Source organism: Cydia pomonella, chromosome 13, assembly GCF_033807575.1.
Source record: "Cydia pomonella isolate Wapato2018A chromosome 13, ilCydPomo1, whole genome shotgun sequence".
Taxonomy (NCBI): Eukaryota; Metazoa; Arthropoda; class Insecta; order Lepidoptera; family Tortricidae; genus Cydia; species Cydia pomonella.
In genome coordinates this window covers 15,567,640-15,589,274 of record NC_084715.1, presented here as the reverse complement: position 1 = coordinate 15,589,274, position 21,635 = coordinate 15,567,640, and the positions used below count along the sequence as shown (strand labels likewise).

The 21,635-nt window shown below is 34.4% G+C and overlaps 2 protein-coding genes across 10 annotated transcripts in view; both read left to right on the top strand.

The window, feature by feature from the left end:
• LOC133524328 (glutathione hydrolase 1 proenzyme-like) overlaps window positions 1-21,635 on the top strand; it is an 85,982-nt gene that overhangs the window by 46,888 nt on the left and 17,459 nt on the right. For 2 of the 9 annotated variants that reach the window (XM_061860285.1, XM_061860284.1), the window contains exons 2-3: window positions 4,302-4,578; window positions 9,130-9,348. In XM_061860285.1, coding sequence (XP_061716269.1) covers window positions 4,469-4,578; window positions 9,130-9,348 — 329 coding nt within the window. In that variant the 5' untranslated portion in view covers window positions 4,302-4,468. Of the gene's footprint in view, window positions 1-4,301; window positions 4,579-6,552; window positions 7,544-9,129; window positions 9,349-21,635 lie in introns of those variants that run through there. The other 7 variants (XM_061860281.1, XM_061860283.1, XM_061860288.1 and 4 more) reach the window with 5 other exon arrangements.
• Window positions 15,847-16,582, top strand: LOC133524343 (nuclear protein 1). The gene has a single exon (XM_061860313.1). The coding sequence runs from the start codon at window positions 15,957-15,959 to the stop codon at window positions 16,155-16,157; it is 201 nt and encodes a 66-aa protein (XP_061716297.1). The 5' UTR covers window positions 15,847-15,956; the 3' UTR covers window positions 16,158-16,582.

Here is a 21,635-nt window from a genome sequence, read left to right as displayed (position 1 = left end):
CATGTTTTATAATGACTTTTGTTATATTATATTTTTGTATAACGTAGTACTTTATACAATTTTATAAAGTATAAATACATATATTGTATAACATTTTCTGTCATATTTAATTAAATGATAACGTAAAGTTTGACATAATTATTATAACAAGTAGTACGCAGGCCGTATAATTAAGTACAGATTATCATCCCACATAACCAAACCTATTTTTTCAAGGTTTTTGGTTCTGCGGAAGCCGCAGTTTAAACCTAACTTAAGACACATTTTGTGAGGTAGTTTGAGTAAAATTACGAATTACGGGCGGTCGAACTTGTAACCTAACCTAACCCTCCTATTTCGAGGTAGTTGGGTCCCAATTCTTTTCGATGTCTTGTTTCTGACCACTCTATCACTTCTTCGTATCGACTTCTATTTTTAATAATTTAATTATAATGATGATGATTTCTATTTGACTAATTTAATTTATTTAATAATCCTATATTTAATATTTCTGCAAATAATGAACTGTGTTTTAATGTATATAATGTAATTTGTATTGTATATCCTACTGTAATCTAGTTTGTAAGCGATTTGGTGTACCTGTTAGCTTATAAATGTCTAATAAATAAACAAATAAAAAAACAAAATAAAAACGTAATAAATGGCAATGTATATTAGATGAAGTATAAATATACCATATGACCATTATACCAATTATTAAGTATGCCGTTAATTAGGTATTACGGTAGTGTGCTATTTATTACGTTATTCAACATAACGATATATCAAACTATAATATATGAAAAGTAATTATAACAAAAACCGGCCAAGAGCATGTCGGGCCATGCTCAGAGTAAGGTTCCGTAGTTACTCTTCCGTCACAATAAGCTAAACTGGAGCTTAAAGTATAGTAGATTGTTAACCAAGGGATGAACTGTGGATGTACGTCTTTTTACTATGAAGGGGAAACTTTTTGGGATAACTCAAAAATAGCTAAACTGATCATGTCCGCTATAGTTTTCATTTAATGTCTTTCTTAAGCTCTACTTCCACGATTTTTTTCATATTTTTTGACCTATGGTTCAAAAGTTGGAGGGGGGTGGGGGGGGGGGGCACATTTTTTTTCATTCGGTGCGATTATCTCCGAATATATTCACTTTATCAAAAAATGTTTGTTGAAGACCCCTATTAGTTTTGAAAGACCTTTCCAACGATATCCCACACTGTAGGGTTGAAGCAAAAAAAAATCACCCCCGCTTTACGTGTAGGGGAAGTAACCTAAAAAAAAATAATTTAGATTTTATTGTACGACTTTGTCGGCTTTATTGATTTATATATCCATGCCAAATTTCAGCTTTCAAGCACTAACGACCACGGAGCAATGCCTCGGACAGACAGACAGACAGACAGACATGGCGAAACTATAAGTTGACTACGGAACCCTAAAAAGTGTAATGCACCCGTCATAATCATTTCACAGTTCTCAAAGTTAATAATAACATGTCTGAACATTAAAATCTTGAGCGCCATTATTCGCAATAACATCGTTGTTTGTTGTTAACTTACGCAGGTGTAGCATTTTTATAATAAATCCTTATAGTCGCCACATAGAAATAGGATAGTATAGAACGACTGTCAAACTTCGAAAGTGTGACCAAAAATAAAATGCAAGTGTGTGCGTAACTTGTCTATGTGCGAACAAAAATAGTGATGTCATGTTACAACATATTAATAATCTATCGATGTTTAACTGCTTTATCGACTACTTTGTAATGTGTTTGAAAAAGTTGAAAATATAAAAGTTGAAGTTGTTTGAAAATGTGTTCGCAAAAAGTTTCAATCCAAAGAAAATTTGAATTTCGCGCCTTTTTCTACTGACAAGTTGGGTTGGATGTGTATACGCTGTGTACAAGTATACGCTGTCTTGTGTTTCCTTGTGTTGGCGGCAAAGCCGTGGAACTTTTGGAGCTGGTTAAAATGTGTTGGAAAGTGAAGTTTAAATTTATCGCTAAACATTATTTATAACAATCGTTATTATTTTAAGTCGGTTATAAAGGTAATATCTTAATGATGTCTTGTGAACAACTAATTCCATACCTACTAATATACCGACAAGTTATCAATACAGTCATATGAAATTTTTGTCACGTCCTAGCGTAAAGTAACAGTTTAGGTTTATACACAAAATATTCTAAATTATTGACTAATGTGATGAAATATTAACACACAATTGAAGAAAAACTTATAATGAACTGTATAAATTAGTTTTTTACACTTTTTTGCTGTTAATTTGATAAAATATCGTTACGAAAATTTCGCTAGGAATATCATAATTACTTACCTGTGAAATGAGTATTTTCCTGGGTTTTTTGGCCCTTGAACACTACAACCAGGCACACCACATGACACCATTTTCACTAAATTACTTAATATTGATTCTCTTATATTTTTCACGTATAAAATACGGCAATATTATCTTGGCCGCCTCGGCCGCCTTCGAACTCAAAAAATGCTTACGTTTTCTCATAAGTATGTAGTCTGCCTCTTTCGCACTCATGGCTTGTTCATATACGTGATGGCTTCCCTTTCGCACACTTCATCTGTCAGTCAAGCGAAGCGTTTGACATATCACTGATTTCAAATGGCTGGACGCAGCACGGCCAAAAGTATGGACAGAGAAGTGGTCAACATTTATGACGGGCATAAAAGCCATGAACACATTGAAAAACTAAATTCGCTTCTGTTCCTGTTTAAGGGTAAGAACTAAAGCCTAGATAAATTGGTTATGTAAATTTTATGAGCCTAAATCGCCTCCGATGTAATTTTAGCTAATCCAAGCCCATATTGTGGGCAATTCGTTTTACACCAAATGTTCTTTTTTACAACCTACCCAATTTGTGTATGGCTTATAAGCATGTATTTCTACTTAATCAAGCACAGATATTTCCGATTCGTTGGTTTCATTATTTATATTAATTGCATTTACTCAAATACCTACATAATGATGACAATTAATTAGCACATGATTTCTATCCGTGACAATGCGTGGTTTCCACGTATATTGCTGACTTTATTTCTTACGCATTTTTTTTTGTAGACACAATGTTATTTAAAAAACATAGCGTGACATAGCCAACATAGGTAAAAAAATAAAATAAAGCTTTTATTCGAGTCCTTATACATTATATTGACGTTAATAAGTTAGTTTTATTGAGTTACTAACTTAGGACTGTTATTTTTACACTGAGTGGGCCTTGTAGCACGTGCTAGTAATTAAAACATATATAAGTACTAGTCAAACGATAAAACTTATGTTTAACAACTTTAAAAAAATATGAAGTATTTATTCACACATATTAATTATTATCTTCAATGTACTCTATCATCATTGTATTTGACGTTGCTTGTCACGCTTTAAACATAACAAAATTCGCAATACATTGCGTCAAAGAATAAACTTTAAAGTGTACTAAAATCAAAACACAAGTTATTTTTATATTAAATTCGCTGAACAAATGTTGATCAGGTTAAGCAGTACTGCGGCAGAAGTCAATGTAGGTAGCCTACAGTTTAATTAATTGCTCCTGTTACAGGGTATGTCAAGTAGATAATGTAGATATATAGACATTGGCACACCTCAGTAAAAGATACAGCATACAGAATACAATTGATTAAAAATAGAGGAAGACAACAGGCATATATATGTTAGTTACTTAAATTAATCAAACACAGGCATATATATATATGCTACTAACTTGAATAAATAAAAAAAGGAACCAAAATAATATTGTACAAAACGTCCTCATACCCACAATTTTATCTGTACCACTATTTTATATCATTATTTATTTGATGATGCGTTACCTCACTGGATATTAACAAGACTAATTGTCAGGGTAAGGAACTCTTCACTTACGTAGGTATTTATATTTTGACCAGAAAGGTTTCCCTAAATTATTATTATTACAGGGTAAATCTTAGAAACACTACAATGCATAATCGCTATTGAAAGGAAAATAGTATTTTGTATTTCATTGCTCGTTGTTTCTTGCAGGCGTAGCGTAGCTGAAAGAGATATTTTCCTTTTTGTTTAAGTATTTTTCATGTCACGAGGTTAAGCACGAGATGAACTAACTCTGCATGACATTTACATAAGTTATTATAATATAAATTCTCCAAAGTTATGATATGACACACTGAAGTGCTTCAATTAATAGATTATTTAATAAGAAGCATAGATTAAACGATAGAATCTTTTAAAATCTTTTACACCAATGAAGTATTTTTGTTTGGAATGTTTCATTCATATTAAATTTATTTAGCTCAAACTGTTACGTAGACCTCGATGTTAAAATAGTTTTCCTTCACCTTGAAAAATCGCACTAAGGGAAACGCATTAAATATTATTGTTAAATAATCTACAAACAATGTCAACATTTTAGTGATTATTTAAAGAAAGTGTTTTATAAAGAACGCTACGATTAAATTAATGATGTGTGATGAAAAATTGTTACGTCGAGAAAGTTCATTAAAAAGGCCGGGCACTGGACGTCGGACAAACAGGCATGTTCTCATAAAACTACCGGATTCCAGTAGCAGGTAAGTAAATAAAATTAATCTTCTGAACATTGTTTTCGGTTACCACGATAGTTACCGATGATATAAAACTATTTAAAATACATCCCGACATTCCCAACCCAATTTATGTACAGCGTTCGTTGTCGACATAATGACAATGTGCATACCTCTTCATCGGAGTCGCCTTTGCCAAGAGCTTGCCCCTCCCCCGCAAAAATCGGCAGACTGTATTGTACATAAAATTACAGACAAGGCGTCTCCAGTTGGATGCTCTAAGGCATAACGTTTATCCACATATTAAAATAATGAAACAATAACTAGAAATTAATCAGTTTCCATAGTTTTATTTTAATCTTCTAAAATGTATCATTTTATTTAAATGCTTATATATTTTTTATGATATTTCTACTGAGAATCACAAGTTCTTATTTTTTATGATATAGGAGGCAAACGAGCAGACGAACCGGCTGATGGTAAGCTATCACCATCGTCCATGAGGGTGTCCACTGTAACTAGGGAATGCTACCGGTACTGAGTTTGTATGGTGAGAACCGGGAATTCCCGGTTCTGGTACTCTATTTGGGGGGTGTGCGCTGCTGGCCTTGAAGATGGGAGTACGCTCTTTTCCTGAAGCTTTGAAGGTCGTAGATATCGGTCCGGAAATACACCGCTGACGACAGTTCATTCCACAGTTTAGCTGTGCGATGCAGGAAGTCTTTTCCCCCCGTTCCAAGATTAATTTCTATTCCGTTACCATTTCTCAGAGACTTTGTATGACGGTAATGTATTGGAAATAACGAAAAATGTAGGTATGGAAATATCCGGGTCTTATTATGGGGGATATCTGAAACTTGAGTAAATGAGTATGTATCTTATACCTTTAAACGAGCAATTATTGTATATATATATGTATATATATTTCTGTGATCTCGAAAACGGCTCTAATGATTTCGCTGAAATTTGGTATATGGGGGTTTTTGGGGATATACAATCGATCTAGATTAGTCTTATGTTTGGGAAAACGCGTGTTTTCGAGTTTTTATGCGTTTTTCTTTCGACGCAGAATATGGTCGCTAATTTCGTGTTGCCGGCCGCTGTCCGTCTGGCCCAGCGGGTTAAGACGCAGACGGCTAGAAACGAGTGTTACGGGGTCGAATCTCGCCCGGTGACTAACTTTTTTTTTTTTATATATATATGTTCAAGTTTAAGTATATTTTTAATTTTTATTGTTTTAGACAAGTTTAATTTAGTAAGATTATCACCTATACACCACCATATTACAATACTTAAATAGTTATATTATAACCGAGCAACGCTCGGTCGCCCAGGTACTAATTGTATAAATGTGAGTGGGGGTAGATATAGGTACCTTAACTTTGAAATGAATCAAAGGAAGATTAAAATAATAGTTTGCCTCAGTAAAAGTAATAATAAACTTCCCTCAGTAATATCAAGATTATCCACAAATTCTATATTTTTAATACAGTACCTGGGCGACCGAGCTTTGCTCGGTTATAACTATTTATTGTAATATGGTGATGTATAGGTGATAATCTTAACTACATTTTTTTTACTAAATTAAACTTGTCTAAAACAATAAAAATTAAAAAATTATCTATAAACTTGAACATATAAAAAAAAAAAAACAAAACTTAGTCACCGAGTGAGATTCGAACCCGTAACACTCGTTTAGCAGTCCACGTCTTAACCCGCTGGACCAGACGGACAGTGGCCGGCAACACGAAATTAGCGACCATATTCTGCGTCGAAAGAAAAACGCATGAAAACTCGAAAACACGCGTTTTCCCAAACATAAGACTAATCTAGATCGATTGTATACCCCCATAAACCCCCATATACCAAATTTCAGCGAAATCGTTAGAGCCGTTTCCGAGATCACAGAAATATTATACATATATATATACAAGAATTGCTCGTTTAAAGGTATAAGATTAAGTAAACAAAAAAATACATGTTATTGTTTCATTTCATCGTAACTTCTTTCCTACTCGTATTTCCCTACATAATAAATGCATCGCATTGAAATAAAACTTGTTCGCACCAAATCCCTAAAGGAAAACGGCTTAGACTGCGTTTCACTAAGCTTAGTTTCAACTTTACACTGCAAGATTCATGGAAGGAAAATGCTAGCTTAGCACGAACGTACTGAGAAATGTGCCACTTAACTATGATTTACCTTGTGCCGAATTGGTTCTACCACTTCTACCTATTTCTATACATACATATTATACACTGATCATCGCATCTTCCAGTATCGTGTCGTAGTGTATCTTTTAGAAAGACGCCTGTTAAATTCAACAAAGCAAAGTCACAATAATGTTTTAATGTAATGAACTATATTTATAGGAACACAAATTTTATTAAGAATAGGTAAATTACCTTATTTTACGTACACAATTACAGCATCCATAAATTGAAAATAAAAATCATGAATTAAACGCCATCTCTTGTCGAACAACAGAACTTTATAGGTCACTAAATGGCTAAAGCACGACTGCACAACGAACAGCGTTCAAGAAACTTCTGCTCCAGTCCGAAGTGTTCCAGATACGTGGTCCTACCAGCTGTTCGTATCGATTTCCACAGTACCCGCAGACAAATTCACTGCAACCACCACGGCCGCGGCCCACGGCTTTAAAACAATATGAAATAATACACAGAAACCTTAATCAAACCAAAAATGTTTAGTTTAGTTTACGTAACAAAAAACCAAGAAATAAACCGAGTTTAAGCTATCGACCGGTGTTTAGTTTTAGGTTATGTTATGATGTGTATTTAAATACAAGTGTACCATGTAAACAAAAATAATGGAGAAATTGGGAAGTGGATTGCACCGGAGGAATTTTATAAGCACGCACGCTGACGATATCCCCATGGACACTATCCGATTGGTGTCACCTATTAATAGGCTTGCGTTATTTCAAGGGAACTTTATCAATGACGATGAGGATGACTTTCCTGAGAAGTAAGTTGTAGGATCATTATAATTAAGATAATTCGTAAAAGAGTACCATTTTGATATCACCTAAAAGGTAGATATGTTAGTAATTTCTAATTATTCGTAAAATAAGTCGCATTAGCAATTATGCAAACATGTTTAAAATTGGACGTAATTTAGGAAAAAGGATCCATTACACAAAATTTTGTCAATAAAATTTGAGCTTTCTGCCGAAAGGAAAAGTCATTTATTTAAATGACAAATTTTAGAAGATGGATCTCATGGATCCTTTGCGCTATACTACGTCCTTTTTTTAAGATCCACTTTTAGTAGTTTAGTCTACCTTTAAAGGTTAAACGAGTATGTACATACATAAGTATTTAATTATTATGGATTATACATATACACTTGATCCTTAATTACTTAAGCATTGTTGATCTGCTGTAGTTACAAAATTCCTCTAAAATTACTAAAAGTAGGGTACTTCATGAGATATTGTACTTATAAGTCTTTACATATATTACTTACCTTAAATATGCCTATTACCGCACGTAATATAAAAAGAGATAGATTGATTTAGTATTAGTCAATGTTCTTAATTTTATTGAAAACACTTACTTAAATAAAAACATTTTTATTATTATTAAGTACGTTACGTCCTATGTAATATAGAGGCTGTAGGTACCTACAAAAAACACAACAAATATAATTTGTTTTCCATAAAGAAACTCTAAATTACTTTTCGATATAACTGGTTTACTTATCAGCTAGTTATATGTTGATTAACATAATGCTATGTACCTACACAGTGATTTAATAACTCCGTTAATTGTAAGGGCTTCCCAAGCGTAAATTAAGTTAATTTCTCAAAGCACCGGAAGTTTAACTAAAATAATTCAAAGAAATTTGTTTGTTCATTGTTAAATAAAACATTGAGATTTATGTTTAAAGATGTGCCTAACTTAAATATTAATATGATAATTTGAGTTTGTTGTTTTCCCGGTTTCAGATCGCTCATAATGAAGTAACAATTAATTATAATAGTGTTCCTACTATACGATTTTTTTTTGCAATCCATCTGTTGCAATGCAATGTATTGACATGTCATAATTTTCTATTGTTTGATTAATTTAATTGCAAAGCCTGTTCTACAATAGCGGAAAATGGAACATCTAATTATTTTGTATGAAAAAAAAAACAGAAATTACAAAAAACCGGACAAGTGCAAGTCGGACTCGCCCACCAAGGGCTCCGTACTTTTTAAACGTACTCCGTATTTGTTGTTATACTCGTAGCTGCAACATAGCTGAGAAAATTTCAATCAGGGTTCAAGAGATACAGCCTGGTGATAGACGGACAGACGGCCGGATAGCGGAGTCTTAGTAATAGGGTCCCGTTTTACCCTTTGGGTATGGAACCGTAAAAATAATTATGCCTTTTAGTTTCCTTAAATGTACTTAGAACGCCTTAGAAGTTAACGGAAAACACAAAACCTATATTATAAACACCCAGTTTCATTCATTCTACAAAAAAAGTTCAAGGCAAACTGCCTTATCTTCATTAGTTCTACTACTTAACAACAGATGGCGCTACAAGTCTCACCTTGTCCACAGGCCGAGTAAATTCAAGACCAAGGTGATCATAGGCTCGCTAGCGCTCCTCCTGGTTATCGCGGCGTTCTGTGGCTTCATCATCAGCAACTCTAACGTCAAGAAACAGAGCTCCGAGCCCCCGGACCCGGTGGAGCCGTTGAAACCTTCGGCTTCTTGGCTACATGTGTTCAAGAAAGCAGCAGTGTGTACTGACGCGCCTCCTTGTTCGGAAATAGGAAGGTAAGTTTGAAATGGAATAATTTTATGTAGGTATATGGGGTCGAAAATGGCCAATTGCTTTTGCAACATAACTTCGGCTTATTTTCTTTGCAAACTTGGATGACACATTCGTGTATGCCTATATACTCGAGATTCCGAGGGAAAAGACAAGCGAATTAAGTAGCAGGTTGAACTTCATTGTAATTTAAAGCTATATTTGGAAACTGCGTCGGTTAATCGTGATATTTAATTATTGATGAATAGGGGCTGATTTTTTATTTTCTATCGCTCGATTTCTTCCTCGATAAAAGGGAATTATACTACGTGGACTACGTGCTCGTCCATACAATACGAGAAAATGTTTTCCCACTTCTAAATATTTTCCATTCTCCATGATGTTTTAGTATGTTATTGACACAATGTGTATAGGCTTTCCATTTTTAGGGTTCCGTAGCCAAATGGCAAAAAACGGAACCCTTATAGATTCGTCATGTCCGTCTGTCTGTCCGATTCTGTCACAGCCACTTTTTTCCGAAACTATAAAAGCTATACTGTTCAAACTTGGTAAGTAGATGTATTCTATGAACCGCATTATGATGTTCACACAAAAATAGAAAAAAAACAATAAATTTTGGGGGTTCCCCATACTTAGAACTGAAACTCAAAAAAACTTTTTTCATCAAACTCATACGTGTGGGGTATCTATGGATAGGTATTTAAAAATGATATTGAGGTTTCTAATATCATTTTTTTCTAAACTGAAAAGTTTGCGCGAGAGACACTTCCAAAGTGGTAAAAAGTGTGTCCCCCCCCCCCCGTAACTTCTAAAATAACAGAATGAAAAATCTAAAAAAAATATATGATATACATTGCCATGCAAACTTCCACCGAAAATTGGTTCGAACGAGATCTAGTAAGTAGTTTTTTTTTAATACGTCATAAAAATTTAAAAAAAAAAATTTTTTCATCAAACCCATACGTGTGGGGTATCTATGGATAGGTCTTCAAAAATGATATTTAGGTTTCTAATATCATTTTTTTCTAAACTGAATAGTTTGCGCGAGAGACACTTCCAAAGTGAAAAAATGTGTGTCCCCCCCCCTGTAACTTCTAAAATAACAGAATGAAAAATCTAAAAAAAATATATGATATACATTGCCATGCAAACTTCCACCGAAAATTGGTTCGAACGAGATCTAGTAAGTAGTTTTTTTTTAATACGTCATAAAAATTAAAAAAAAAATTTTTTTTCATCAAACCCATACGTGTGGGGTATCTATGGATAGGTCTTCAAAAATGATATTTAGGTTTCTAATATAATTTTTTTCTAAACTGAATAGTTTGCGCGAGAGACACTTCCAAAGTGAAAAAATGTGTGTCCCCCCCCCCTGTAACTTCTAAAATAACAGAATGAAAAATCTAAAAAAAATATATGATATACATTACCATGCAAACTTCCACCGAAAATTGGTTTGAACGAGATCTAGTGAATAGTTTTTTTTTAATACGTCAATAAATTAAAAAAAAATTTTTTTCATCAAACCCATACGTGTGGGGTATCTATGGATAGGTCTTCAAAAATGATATTTAGGTTCCTAACATCATTTTTTTCTAAACTGAATAGTTTGCGCGAGAGACAGTTCCAAAGTGGTAAAATGTGTGTCCAAAGTGGTAAAATGTTGAACAAGATCTAGCAAGTAGATTTTTTTTTAATACGTCTTAAATGGTACGGAACCCTTCATGCGCGAGTCCGACTCGCACTTGGCCGCTTTTTTCTTTTTCAAAATTTGAGAAACAAAAAAAATCTAATAATAGAATTTTAAAACGAGTGGTCAATACCAGTAGATTCCTAATTTCTATCGCTCGTATTTCAAAAGTTTTCCACAGATTTTGGAGTGACGAAATTGAGTGAGACTGCAAAACTATCTACTCAAGGTGCAGTAAGTTCAGAAAACGGATTCAAAAAAGTCTTACCGCTTTTTTGGATCATAATAAGGCTATCATAAATTGAATTAGCAGTGAAGTAGCAGGGTTTGTATCAATTCTAGGGGCCTACCGCTAAAACCGAAATTCGCAAATTGCGGGGATCTTTCTCTTTTACTCTTACTTTTACTCTTTTACTCTTTCTTAAGACGTAATTAGAGTGACAGAGAAAAATGCCCGCAATTGACGAACTTCGATTTTCGCAGCTATAGCCCTACTCCGTGTGTTTGACATTCGCTCGATAGAAAAAAAATTACAAAGATCTAAAATGCACTTAAACAAAATTGTAGGTAACGAATTATGCACAAAAGCTAAAAATATGACAATTGCTTCTAAAAATCGGCAATATCATGTTTGAGGGAACGTATTGATTACTTATTTATTTATTTCAACGTACAAAAAATTTATTTAAAAACATTGTATCCGCTCCCGGGCACGCAATTCCATCCCGCTCACGCTTACGCTCAGTGAGAGTGAGAGAAGAACACGAACTTACTACCTAACCTAATATAGTTCGTGTCGTCCACGATGACGCGCGGATTTGTCAAATCTAACCTTTAATAGCATGACAATACGAGTTAAAACACACGTCGTCGTAAATAACACGATCTATAACAACCATACGGGGTAATTCGTTAGCGAGATCAAGTGTATCATACTCAATAACATAGGTACAGTCCAGATCCCTTTCTTTCGCATAATTATTGAAAGTCATCATGTAATAATAGTCATATTAACATTAGTCATAACTCTGAAACCGTTAACTTTTCAGGAATTTCCTTAGGTTATCCTATAGATAGGTTAGGTTAGGTTAGGTTTGTTTTATGGCAATCCTGAAAAGTTACGCGTTTCTGAGAAAAACCAAATTATGACTAACGAAAATGCGGACAAACAATACATTATGACTTAAAACTTTATGGGAAACAATAGAGAACCACATAGGTACAGTCACGTCTGAAAATATCGGTACGAAAAATGTGACAAAATATGTATACACTACCTTAATATATGGGCAATAAAGTCGTGTATACATATTTTTGGCACTTTTTTCGTATCGATATTTTAGACCTGACCGTACCTCTACCTATCTACGTAAGATGTATGACAAATAATTTATTTTACATACCATATAAATATGTTAATCTATACTCGTATTATACTGCTTTAACCTCATTACTATTTTTGTTTATTCGGGTTATTTTTTTATCAATGACATTATTTACCTATACCTAGTACTTATACCTACCGTTCAGATTCTACCAGAGTCTGCACTTGATTATTGCTTAACCTACATTCATTGAAATGTAATTTCTGTTTATTTAATAACAGAAGACATAATTTTGTTAACATTGATTATGTTTGTTTTTAACTATTAAGTACTACGTCATTCATTTTCTATGAAAGAAACAAATGAACAGTCATCGGTCATACTATTTTCTATGGGCAGTACTTCATAGTTTAAAAAAAAAACAGACGAAAACCTCCACCCTCGTCTTCAAATTCAAACATCTTTATTGCCATTATACCACATTTACATGGAACATAGACCCTGTAAGGGCACTGCAATTTATTTTTATATACATTAGGTTAACCTTATAAACTACATTGCACAGACATTATAGTACATTGTGCAACGAGGGAGGTAAGTGAAATTTTGGATACGAGTTTGCAATATTCTTACCCCCGGAGTTACACACAATGTTTTCCATCACACTTTCGAAGAAAAAAGTAAATTTTAAGCGAAATAATTCTCAAATACAGATTAGGCATCGAAGGCACACAACACACCTATTCGGCAGTCAGCCGAAATATATTTTTAATGGCTGAAAAATTAATCAAATTAAATAATTTTAAACATTAACAAAAATATTACATTATAAACGTCAAGTATTCTAAAAGTAAAACTCATTTATGCTACTCGGCTTGTATGGATAAGTGACATAAATAGCTTTTTTTCACAATCCATAACTCCCGTGGGAACAACTGCACGAAATATAATATTTTTCATCACCCTTGATGAAAAATAAATTATTAATTATGAAGAGTATTACTTAAAATATATTGCAGTTTTAAGTTCTTCATCAGCGTATAACATGCGAGAAAATGAAAATAAATCTTTCTAACTTACGGTTTAGGCTATGCGTTATCAATGTCGTATAAATAATGACACTGTTTTACATACAAGGTGTCGTTTTCAGTAGGGATCAAACAGAGGTCAATGATAGGATGGGATCTTCAGATAGGGTTGCCATCCGTCCGGGTTTCCCCAGATTTGTCCTAGTTTAGAGGGCAACCGGGGAGCGTCCAGGGGAGGCTTCATTTGTAGTCCGGGTTTAAAAATTTAAAGTCTTAGGCCGCCCGCGACACACGCACAACCTGTTTAAAAAACCCTGTTGATATGTCCGGGTTCTGGACTCTAAAATCCGGGGTTTTCACGCGCCTGGTTTCCAAATTTTAGAGATGGCAACCCTATCTTCAGAGCTACCGATATGGTTTTGTGTATTTAGTGAACATGTAAGGGTTTGGAAAAATCTTATGTTTTTCTTTACTTTTTTATTTGAACACAGTTTCCTGATAATAGAGAAGTATTTAAAGATATTGACAACCTTATGATACATATACGAGTTATTATTATAAAATAAGATTAACCGCACCGATCCATTGATCTTGTTAAGGAGATTTAGTATGTGTGTGTGGCGTGTCGGTTTACATTAGCATACTGATACATATGTAATACTAATGTATATGCTAACAGGCTCACATGTTGATGTTTTGTAGTAATTTCTATGCATATAGCATTCACTTTGCTAAACTTCTTTTTTGTTTACCAAAGCACGAAATAATAACCCTCGATATAGTATTTTTTGAATAGATACTTAACTACTTACATTAAAATAGATCTATTTGAGAGCTACTTACAAACATACTTGAGAGCTACTTACAACATGTTTCTAAACCTAAGAAACGATTAATTAATTTTACATTTCAAGCAATCGGAATAAAAAATATAGTCAAATCATGAAACGTTAAGAAGGAAGAATATCTTTTTGAATCTAACGAAATAACGGTAATTTTTCTATGAAATTCCATTTCAGGAGAAAACTGTTTCCACTGACAAAATCTTAACAAATCACTTCGATTTTGATGTCGATCGCTTCAGTATAATATATTCGAGGTATACAGGTTTTGCTTTTTTGAAATAAAAAGAATTTTTTTTTTCTTTTTGTTTGGTTAATTTTGAAAGATGGAAAACCTATAAACCTAGTTTTTCATTGATATCTCAGTGATATACTAAAATATCATGGAGAATGGAAAACGTTTAGAAGTGGAAAAACGTTTTCTCTTTTTATATAGCCGATCACGTGGTATACTTCCCTCTTAAGAAAATTTATTCGATTCAACTAGTTCGCGAGAAAGATTAATTCGGTCAAAATCATGTAACACATTCCTGCCAACGTTTTCGTAGCGCTACGCTCGTAGCCGCTCTCAGCGTTTTCCCGCATTGTAGACGAAAGCGACTACGAACATAGTTCCCGGCACTCACAATGTTAAAGCCGATCTATGAAAACTTAGGAAAATTATTAATTTTAGTCGATAGCGCAAAAAGACTACCGCATAAACGTCATCTACATCGCGTTGTCTCGCCTTTATGCCACGGCTCATTAGCCTGGGGTCCGCTTGGCTACTAATCCCAAGAATTGGCGTAAGCACTCTGCCATCTGACCTCCCAACCCAGAGGCTTATTGGTTAACCTACAGCAAAATAGCAAAATTCATCTTCTATGAATAAAATAATCAGTGACAAACAAAGTTTATGGAAAGACAGGAAAATGCACTATAAAAGTCTAAGAAAATAGTTTTTCATTCGTACAGTAGCATTTTAAATTCAATCCGTAAAAATCTAGGAAAATGTGTTGTAACATTTATATGTAAAACATTCCCTCAACTTATTTTAAGAATCATTCTTTTCAGAATAAATAAATACGTACCGCACTTACCGACATAATGTATAACTCAGGTTACACTTAAGTAAGTATATATTATACTCAAGTTTTAATACTATTCATTACTATACCATACTACTTAGATAACAAAGCGAATATTCAAGCCGATATCCTTATGCATTACCTACTGGCTTGCATTGCATTACAGTAAGTAACATATCGTCCATGTGGATTGCTCACCCTGTATACAAAACTTTTGTTTTTAAAACAATCTAGGCCAATGATTGAATAACCGCCAACCAAACAATATATTTTTTTAATAAATAAATACCCGACGTAAAATCTTAATCTAAAATAATTATGCTAAATGATGTGAACGTGACTTCGGAAATAATATTGAGGTGTTTATAATTCTTAATGTGGTGTGACACACCGGCGCACACAGGTACATAACGTGACTACATACTCACATGCGCATTTATAAACAAACTCTTTCATAACCGGGTCGCCGGCTGCATCGACCAATCGCGAAGCTTCATCGTTATCGACGCGCATGCGGTCAGTGACGTGTCTCGCGACGGTATATAAGCGCCCACCTCCGCCCGCACCGAACATTCAAGCCAGAATATCCAACCAAGTAACGTTGCACGCGCAACCAGTGTATTACCTAATTAAAAACGAAAGAAAAATCCACATCGCAACCATGTCTGAAGCCTTCTTCGACGAGTACGACCACTACAACTTCGAGCAAGACAAACACATCTTCTCTGGACACAGCGGCAAGCAGCGATCGAAGCGCGAGGTGAGCGAGCATCAGAACCACTTCGACCCGTCCGGTCATTCTAGAAAGATCGTTACAAAGCTAGCGAACACAGAGAAAAACAAGAAGGCCGGCAAGCACTGAAAATTCCGGATCAAAAAACGACTTTTGGCTTGGAATTGGGACGTCGATATGCAGAACGAATGGAGAACGTTAAGGCGGATACCCGAGGAGAGTTCGGGTAGGCCTCGTCGAGATCAGTGGAGCATCCTTGGCGCTTCCTGCTCATGCAGGGGTGCTACTTCGCCAGCAGCAGCGAGCGAAGTCATCGGACGTGCCGGGCCCAGGGCCCAAGGCCACCGGTAAATCTATTTTGGACACACCACCGTTTCCAGATCTGATCTCAAACTAAAACCGAGCTTGTTATAGAGCTCATCTTGCTGTGTTATTAATTCCTAGTTAGTTTATTACTTTTAATTTTGTGTTTTCTCCCTGTATATGTTTGGGGTAGGATGCTCAAAGGACTGTAATAATAATTTAAGGTTTAATAAAGAGTTAATTTACGATTATTCTGTTGTTTTTTTGCCGGAAAATGTGCGAGGTCGTTGCCTTTGTTATGTTTTATCCGCCTACGCCTAGCTGTTTATACACAAAAACAACCTTGAAGCACAAGCCGAGGCGGCGCGCGCTTCTGGCCTTGCCGCTATTATCAGTAAATATTTTATTATTTTGCGCCGTAGCTACATTATCACGTGATGATAACATAACAAAGAGTAGCGTATATAACCTACAGGTCAGTTTATTGTCTAGGTTATAAGTGGTTGCATGGACGATCAATAACGCGCCCGGAAGTGTATAATCAATAGTGCAGCGATGCATATTACCCTACTGAATTAAGTAGGGGCCTTGCTGCCAACTTACGGCGTATCTTGAAATTTAAATAGGGCGGTTAGATTTTGCTTAGCGTCGCTATAATTATAATACCATTACTTAGCCCATATACCTACGCCCAGAATTATTATTTGGTCTTAACTCCTTGAAGTTACGAGCTCGTTCTTCTGAATAGGAGTGAGTTTTTGCCAGCGGGTATGGGTTAAATATTCTTATTCTGCTGCATAATATGTTAATGTTACCTACTAAATTTTAGACAAATTGGTATAGAAAATACGGCTTTGCAGATAGGCGTTAATGATGATTATAATTAATATAATTATAATGGTGTAAATAGTATAGGTAGTTATTATACTAACACGACTTATACGTAGGTCACTATATAAGTTTTGCAATAGACAAACATGAAACAATGAGGTAGTCTATCACATATATTTTTTAATACTATAATTACATCCTTTTACTTTTTTTTAATTTATTTATTAAAAATAGATTTAAACTTTGAAAACGTCGGCGTGGGCTAAGGGCGATTTAAGCATATTTTATACATTTTCATTTCATACAAAGTTAAGATTTTAAGACTAGACTTTTTAGGTTAAGACTTATCAGTTGGCAGCTATTTTGACAGCATAGAAACAGTGTAAGTGTTATTTTAAACGTCAAGGTCAAACTTCTATTAAATTATGACATTTACTTAACACTTGCGCAGGCTGGGTCTGGTTGGCTGGTCTGACTCTACAGAGGTAATATAAACGAAAAAATCGTAATAGACAGATAATTAATTAATTATACACACGCACGGTCTTATTATTTTCTTCGAGTAACAGAGGTTTGTTGATAATTAATATCGAGGTATAGAGGTAAACTAAGAATACGTCCATTTTTTCGAATTGCGGAGGTCTAAGTTCAGTTTTCGAATTGTGGAGGTTAAATTTGTACTGAATAGCCGTGAAGAGAATCGCAATCGTTGGTTACTTCGTCTTAATGAGGTTAAATATATCGAGTTGGAGAGGTTTTAGGTTTTGAAGGGAAGGGAATAGCACTTTATTTTGGAGGATTTCATCTCACCGAGGTTCTAGTTAGCGAGGTTCCACTGTATTGGTAGGGATTTAAAACCGAGACACGGTGTTGCATAGGCCACATACAGATATTTAATATATACATGAATAACATTAATAATTTGTGCTTCGTAAAGTATAGATCGTGCCATTCACGAAAACGCGTGGCTTGACTCGTATTGTCATGTTATTCAATATTAGATTGGACAAATCTGCGCTTCATCATGGATGACATGAATAGGTATTTAAACAAAAAATACGACGTTTTAAGTTTATAAATTGTACGTGGCACAAAACGTGACATTTAGTCATAATAACTTTTCAATTCCAAAACTATAAAATATAAATATCTAACCATGCTTCATCGTAAATCAATTTCCTGTTAGTGTTAAGCTAGCCATGTAAAATATAAGAAAACAAAGGACTGGACTGTAAAAAAAAACCTTCAAAACGACGAAATTTGCCAATTTTTAAAGACAGAGCATTTTTCAACAAACAATACACCGTCACTAGTACCTACTTTTTTAGGGATTTAATTGTCACCTAGAAACCCTTATAGTTTCGCCATGTCTGAGGCTTTGCTCCGTGATCGTAGTGCTTAGCTGCAGTTTGGCATGGATACCGAATTACATAAATCATACATTGCAACAAAACGGTAAAATGAAAACTATAAAAAAATGGTGTACTTCCAAAATACATTTTTTTTATATAGCCCACTAGTGTGGGGTATTGTTTGATAGGTCTTTCAAAACGAATATGGGTTTAAAAAACTAATTTTTGATAAAGTTAATATTTTCGGAAATAATTGCACCCAAAGAAAAAAAATATGTCACCCCCATACTTTAAAAAATACTTTTAATACTTTTAATGAAAACTTTAGCGAACATATTATAATTGGTCCAATATTCTCTTCTTAGTAAAACACGTACACTACTCCCTTGTGCTTGTAATGTACATGATACTAACAACCAGCGATTGATAATAATAACAACCGCTTGGCTTATTCTTATTCTGACAGAATGTTAACTACGAAACCCTACACTAAGCATGGCCCGTCATGCTCTTTGCCGATCTTTATTTATTTTAGAAAAAAACAGTTATTTTATATGTCAATCTATATTAAAACAGTAGGGCTAAGATGGTCGGCTCTTTATCATTTGTCACCATACCTGTCACGTTCTAACAAATATGTAAGCGCGAAAGTGACGGACATAGTGACAGGTGATAAAAATGGAACCATGCTGCCCCTACTGACTGTTGAGACCGTCCGTTCTTCGTGTGGGGCTGTCACTAAAAAAATCTTACAGGATCATCAGTAGAGACATCAATCATCATTAGAAGATACTTAATCGTGGTTTTAAATAAAGTTGACGTGGTTATTTAAGTATTTTAACGGTCTCCTAGCATATACTCTGGATCTTTAAGTATTTAAAAAAGTAAATAAACAATTTGTAAATTTTCGGGTAGTTATAACATTTATGGGTACCAAATACAAACCGCTATTTAAGTATTTTAACGGTCTCCTAGCATATACTCTGGATCTTTAAGTATTTAAAAAAGTAAATAAACAATTTGTAAATTTTCGGGTAGTTATAACATTTATGGGTACCAAATACAAACCGCTATTTAAGTATTTTAACGGTCTCCTAGCATATACTCTGGATCTTTAAGTATTTAAAAAAGTAAATAAACAATTTGTAAATTTTCGGGTAGTTATAACATTTATGGGTACCAAATACAAACCGCCCAGATCTGTCACTGAACGACCTAAGTTTAACTTACATTATTTAAACATGTAATGTTTTCATCTATCCTCAACTGGCTTAATGGAGCCATTTGAGGGTAGATTTTGTTTACTTTTATTTAAATACGAGGCAGTGACCCGCTTGATACAGGCCTGTATCTGAAGCAGGAGGTTCCGGGCTCGAATCCTGGTACGGGCATTTATTCCTGAGTTATAAATTTTTCTACTTATTTGTCTATTTGTCGTATCGTAAAATCAGGCCGATCGTAAATTTCCTGTGCTGAATAATGTTTTGACGGTATTTACATTAAACCTGTAGATAGGTAAGATAGGGTAGGGTCGTTAGTTGTTTGTTGCTTCAAATGACCGAACGGAAAACTGTCCAAAAATTGGAGCCCCGCATAGATGTCCGCCGGCTCAGGGAACGAGACAATTACTTTCATGATTCACTATATGCCTAGGAATTTCATGATCTGCCTGATTTTACGATCGGCCGGCAATATATATCTATATATGTATTATACTTATCGTCATCTATTACAGTATACCTACCCACAGCACAAGCCTTACTGAGCTTACTGTGAGACTAAGTCCATTTGTGCAAAATTTACCCATAATGTTTATTTTTATGCGTGGGGAATTAATTCCCATTTATTATATTATAATTATCTCCCACCTTAGCATTTATCCCGGCAAGGATATTACCGATAGCAATCACTAAATGCACTAATTACGTACAATAAATTAATAGAGGTATAATTTTATATACAGGGAAACTAATTAGAATTAAATTAATTATTAAAATTGTGCCACGTCGCCGCTTTACTCGTTTTATTAACTATCAATCCTCCTTACTTTTTTTAATATTACCTAAGTATAGACTCATGCATGGTTAATCTTGTATTTCTCGTTTAAATAAATGCCAAATACGTTACAATTAGTTACACACATATAAGTACACACTAATTACACTGCGGAACAATGAAAACGAACTGTAAAAAAACTGAACAGTAATTACCGTACAGTGATTCGTTTTTGATTATCTCGAGTATAAAAAACACATATATACGGATTCATTATTTTCATTACTAATAATTACGAACAAAATATCATTCGGTTGGTTGAAAAATGCGACCTGTACCGGACATACAAAAGCATTTTCGTCCAAGCTGAAACAGAGACTCTTCCCTCGGGCTTAGCGCTCGATCGCTCAATAAGTGGAATAGATATACAATAACCAAACCCGGTTTCGTATTCTATTATTAGGTACTCTTCACTTATGTTGCCAGCTAGCAACTAAAAGCGTTTTCTACAAAAAAACCTGTCTGTATTAAAACTAGTTGCCATACACTGATCGCACTTAAGATATTAAAACGATAACGGGCCACATTATTTTACGGCAATTTTTTTACGCATCGCCTAGAGTGCCCACGACTTGTGGTCAACGTACTTTTCGTAATTAAACATCCACCTGTGACTTGTAAAGAATAGGTACCTTACTTATTTTATAATTATCTAACGTATCTACAACGTAGTACATATACTCTGTTTTTTTTTTCAGTTTAAGGATTTTATAACCTAATGTAGGGCTAACTTTTTTTCCTACAAAATTAAATCTGAGTAACTATGTACTGAATTATAGTGTCGTTTACATATTATTGTACCACAATATTAGATATCATACCATTTCGGAAGAAAAAGTTAAATTACCATTACTTTTGAGATTTGAAACTTAAAAGATTTACCATCTGTCTTTATTAAAAATCGATACTTGATTTAATCTCCGTATATCTTAATCGATTATCATAGAACCATACTTAAAAAATAGCGCCAGAGGTAAAACATTATTTCAGCCCAAACCATACCCAATCTCAATAGAGATCTCCATCATCGGCCTATATAACTCATCCCAACGTCCCCACAACTGCT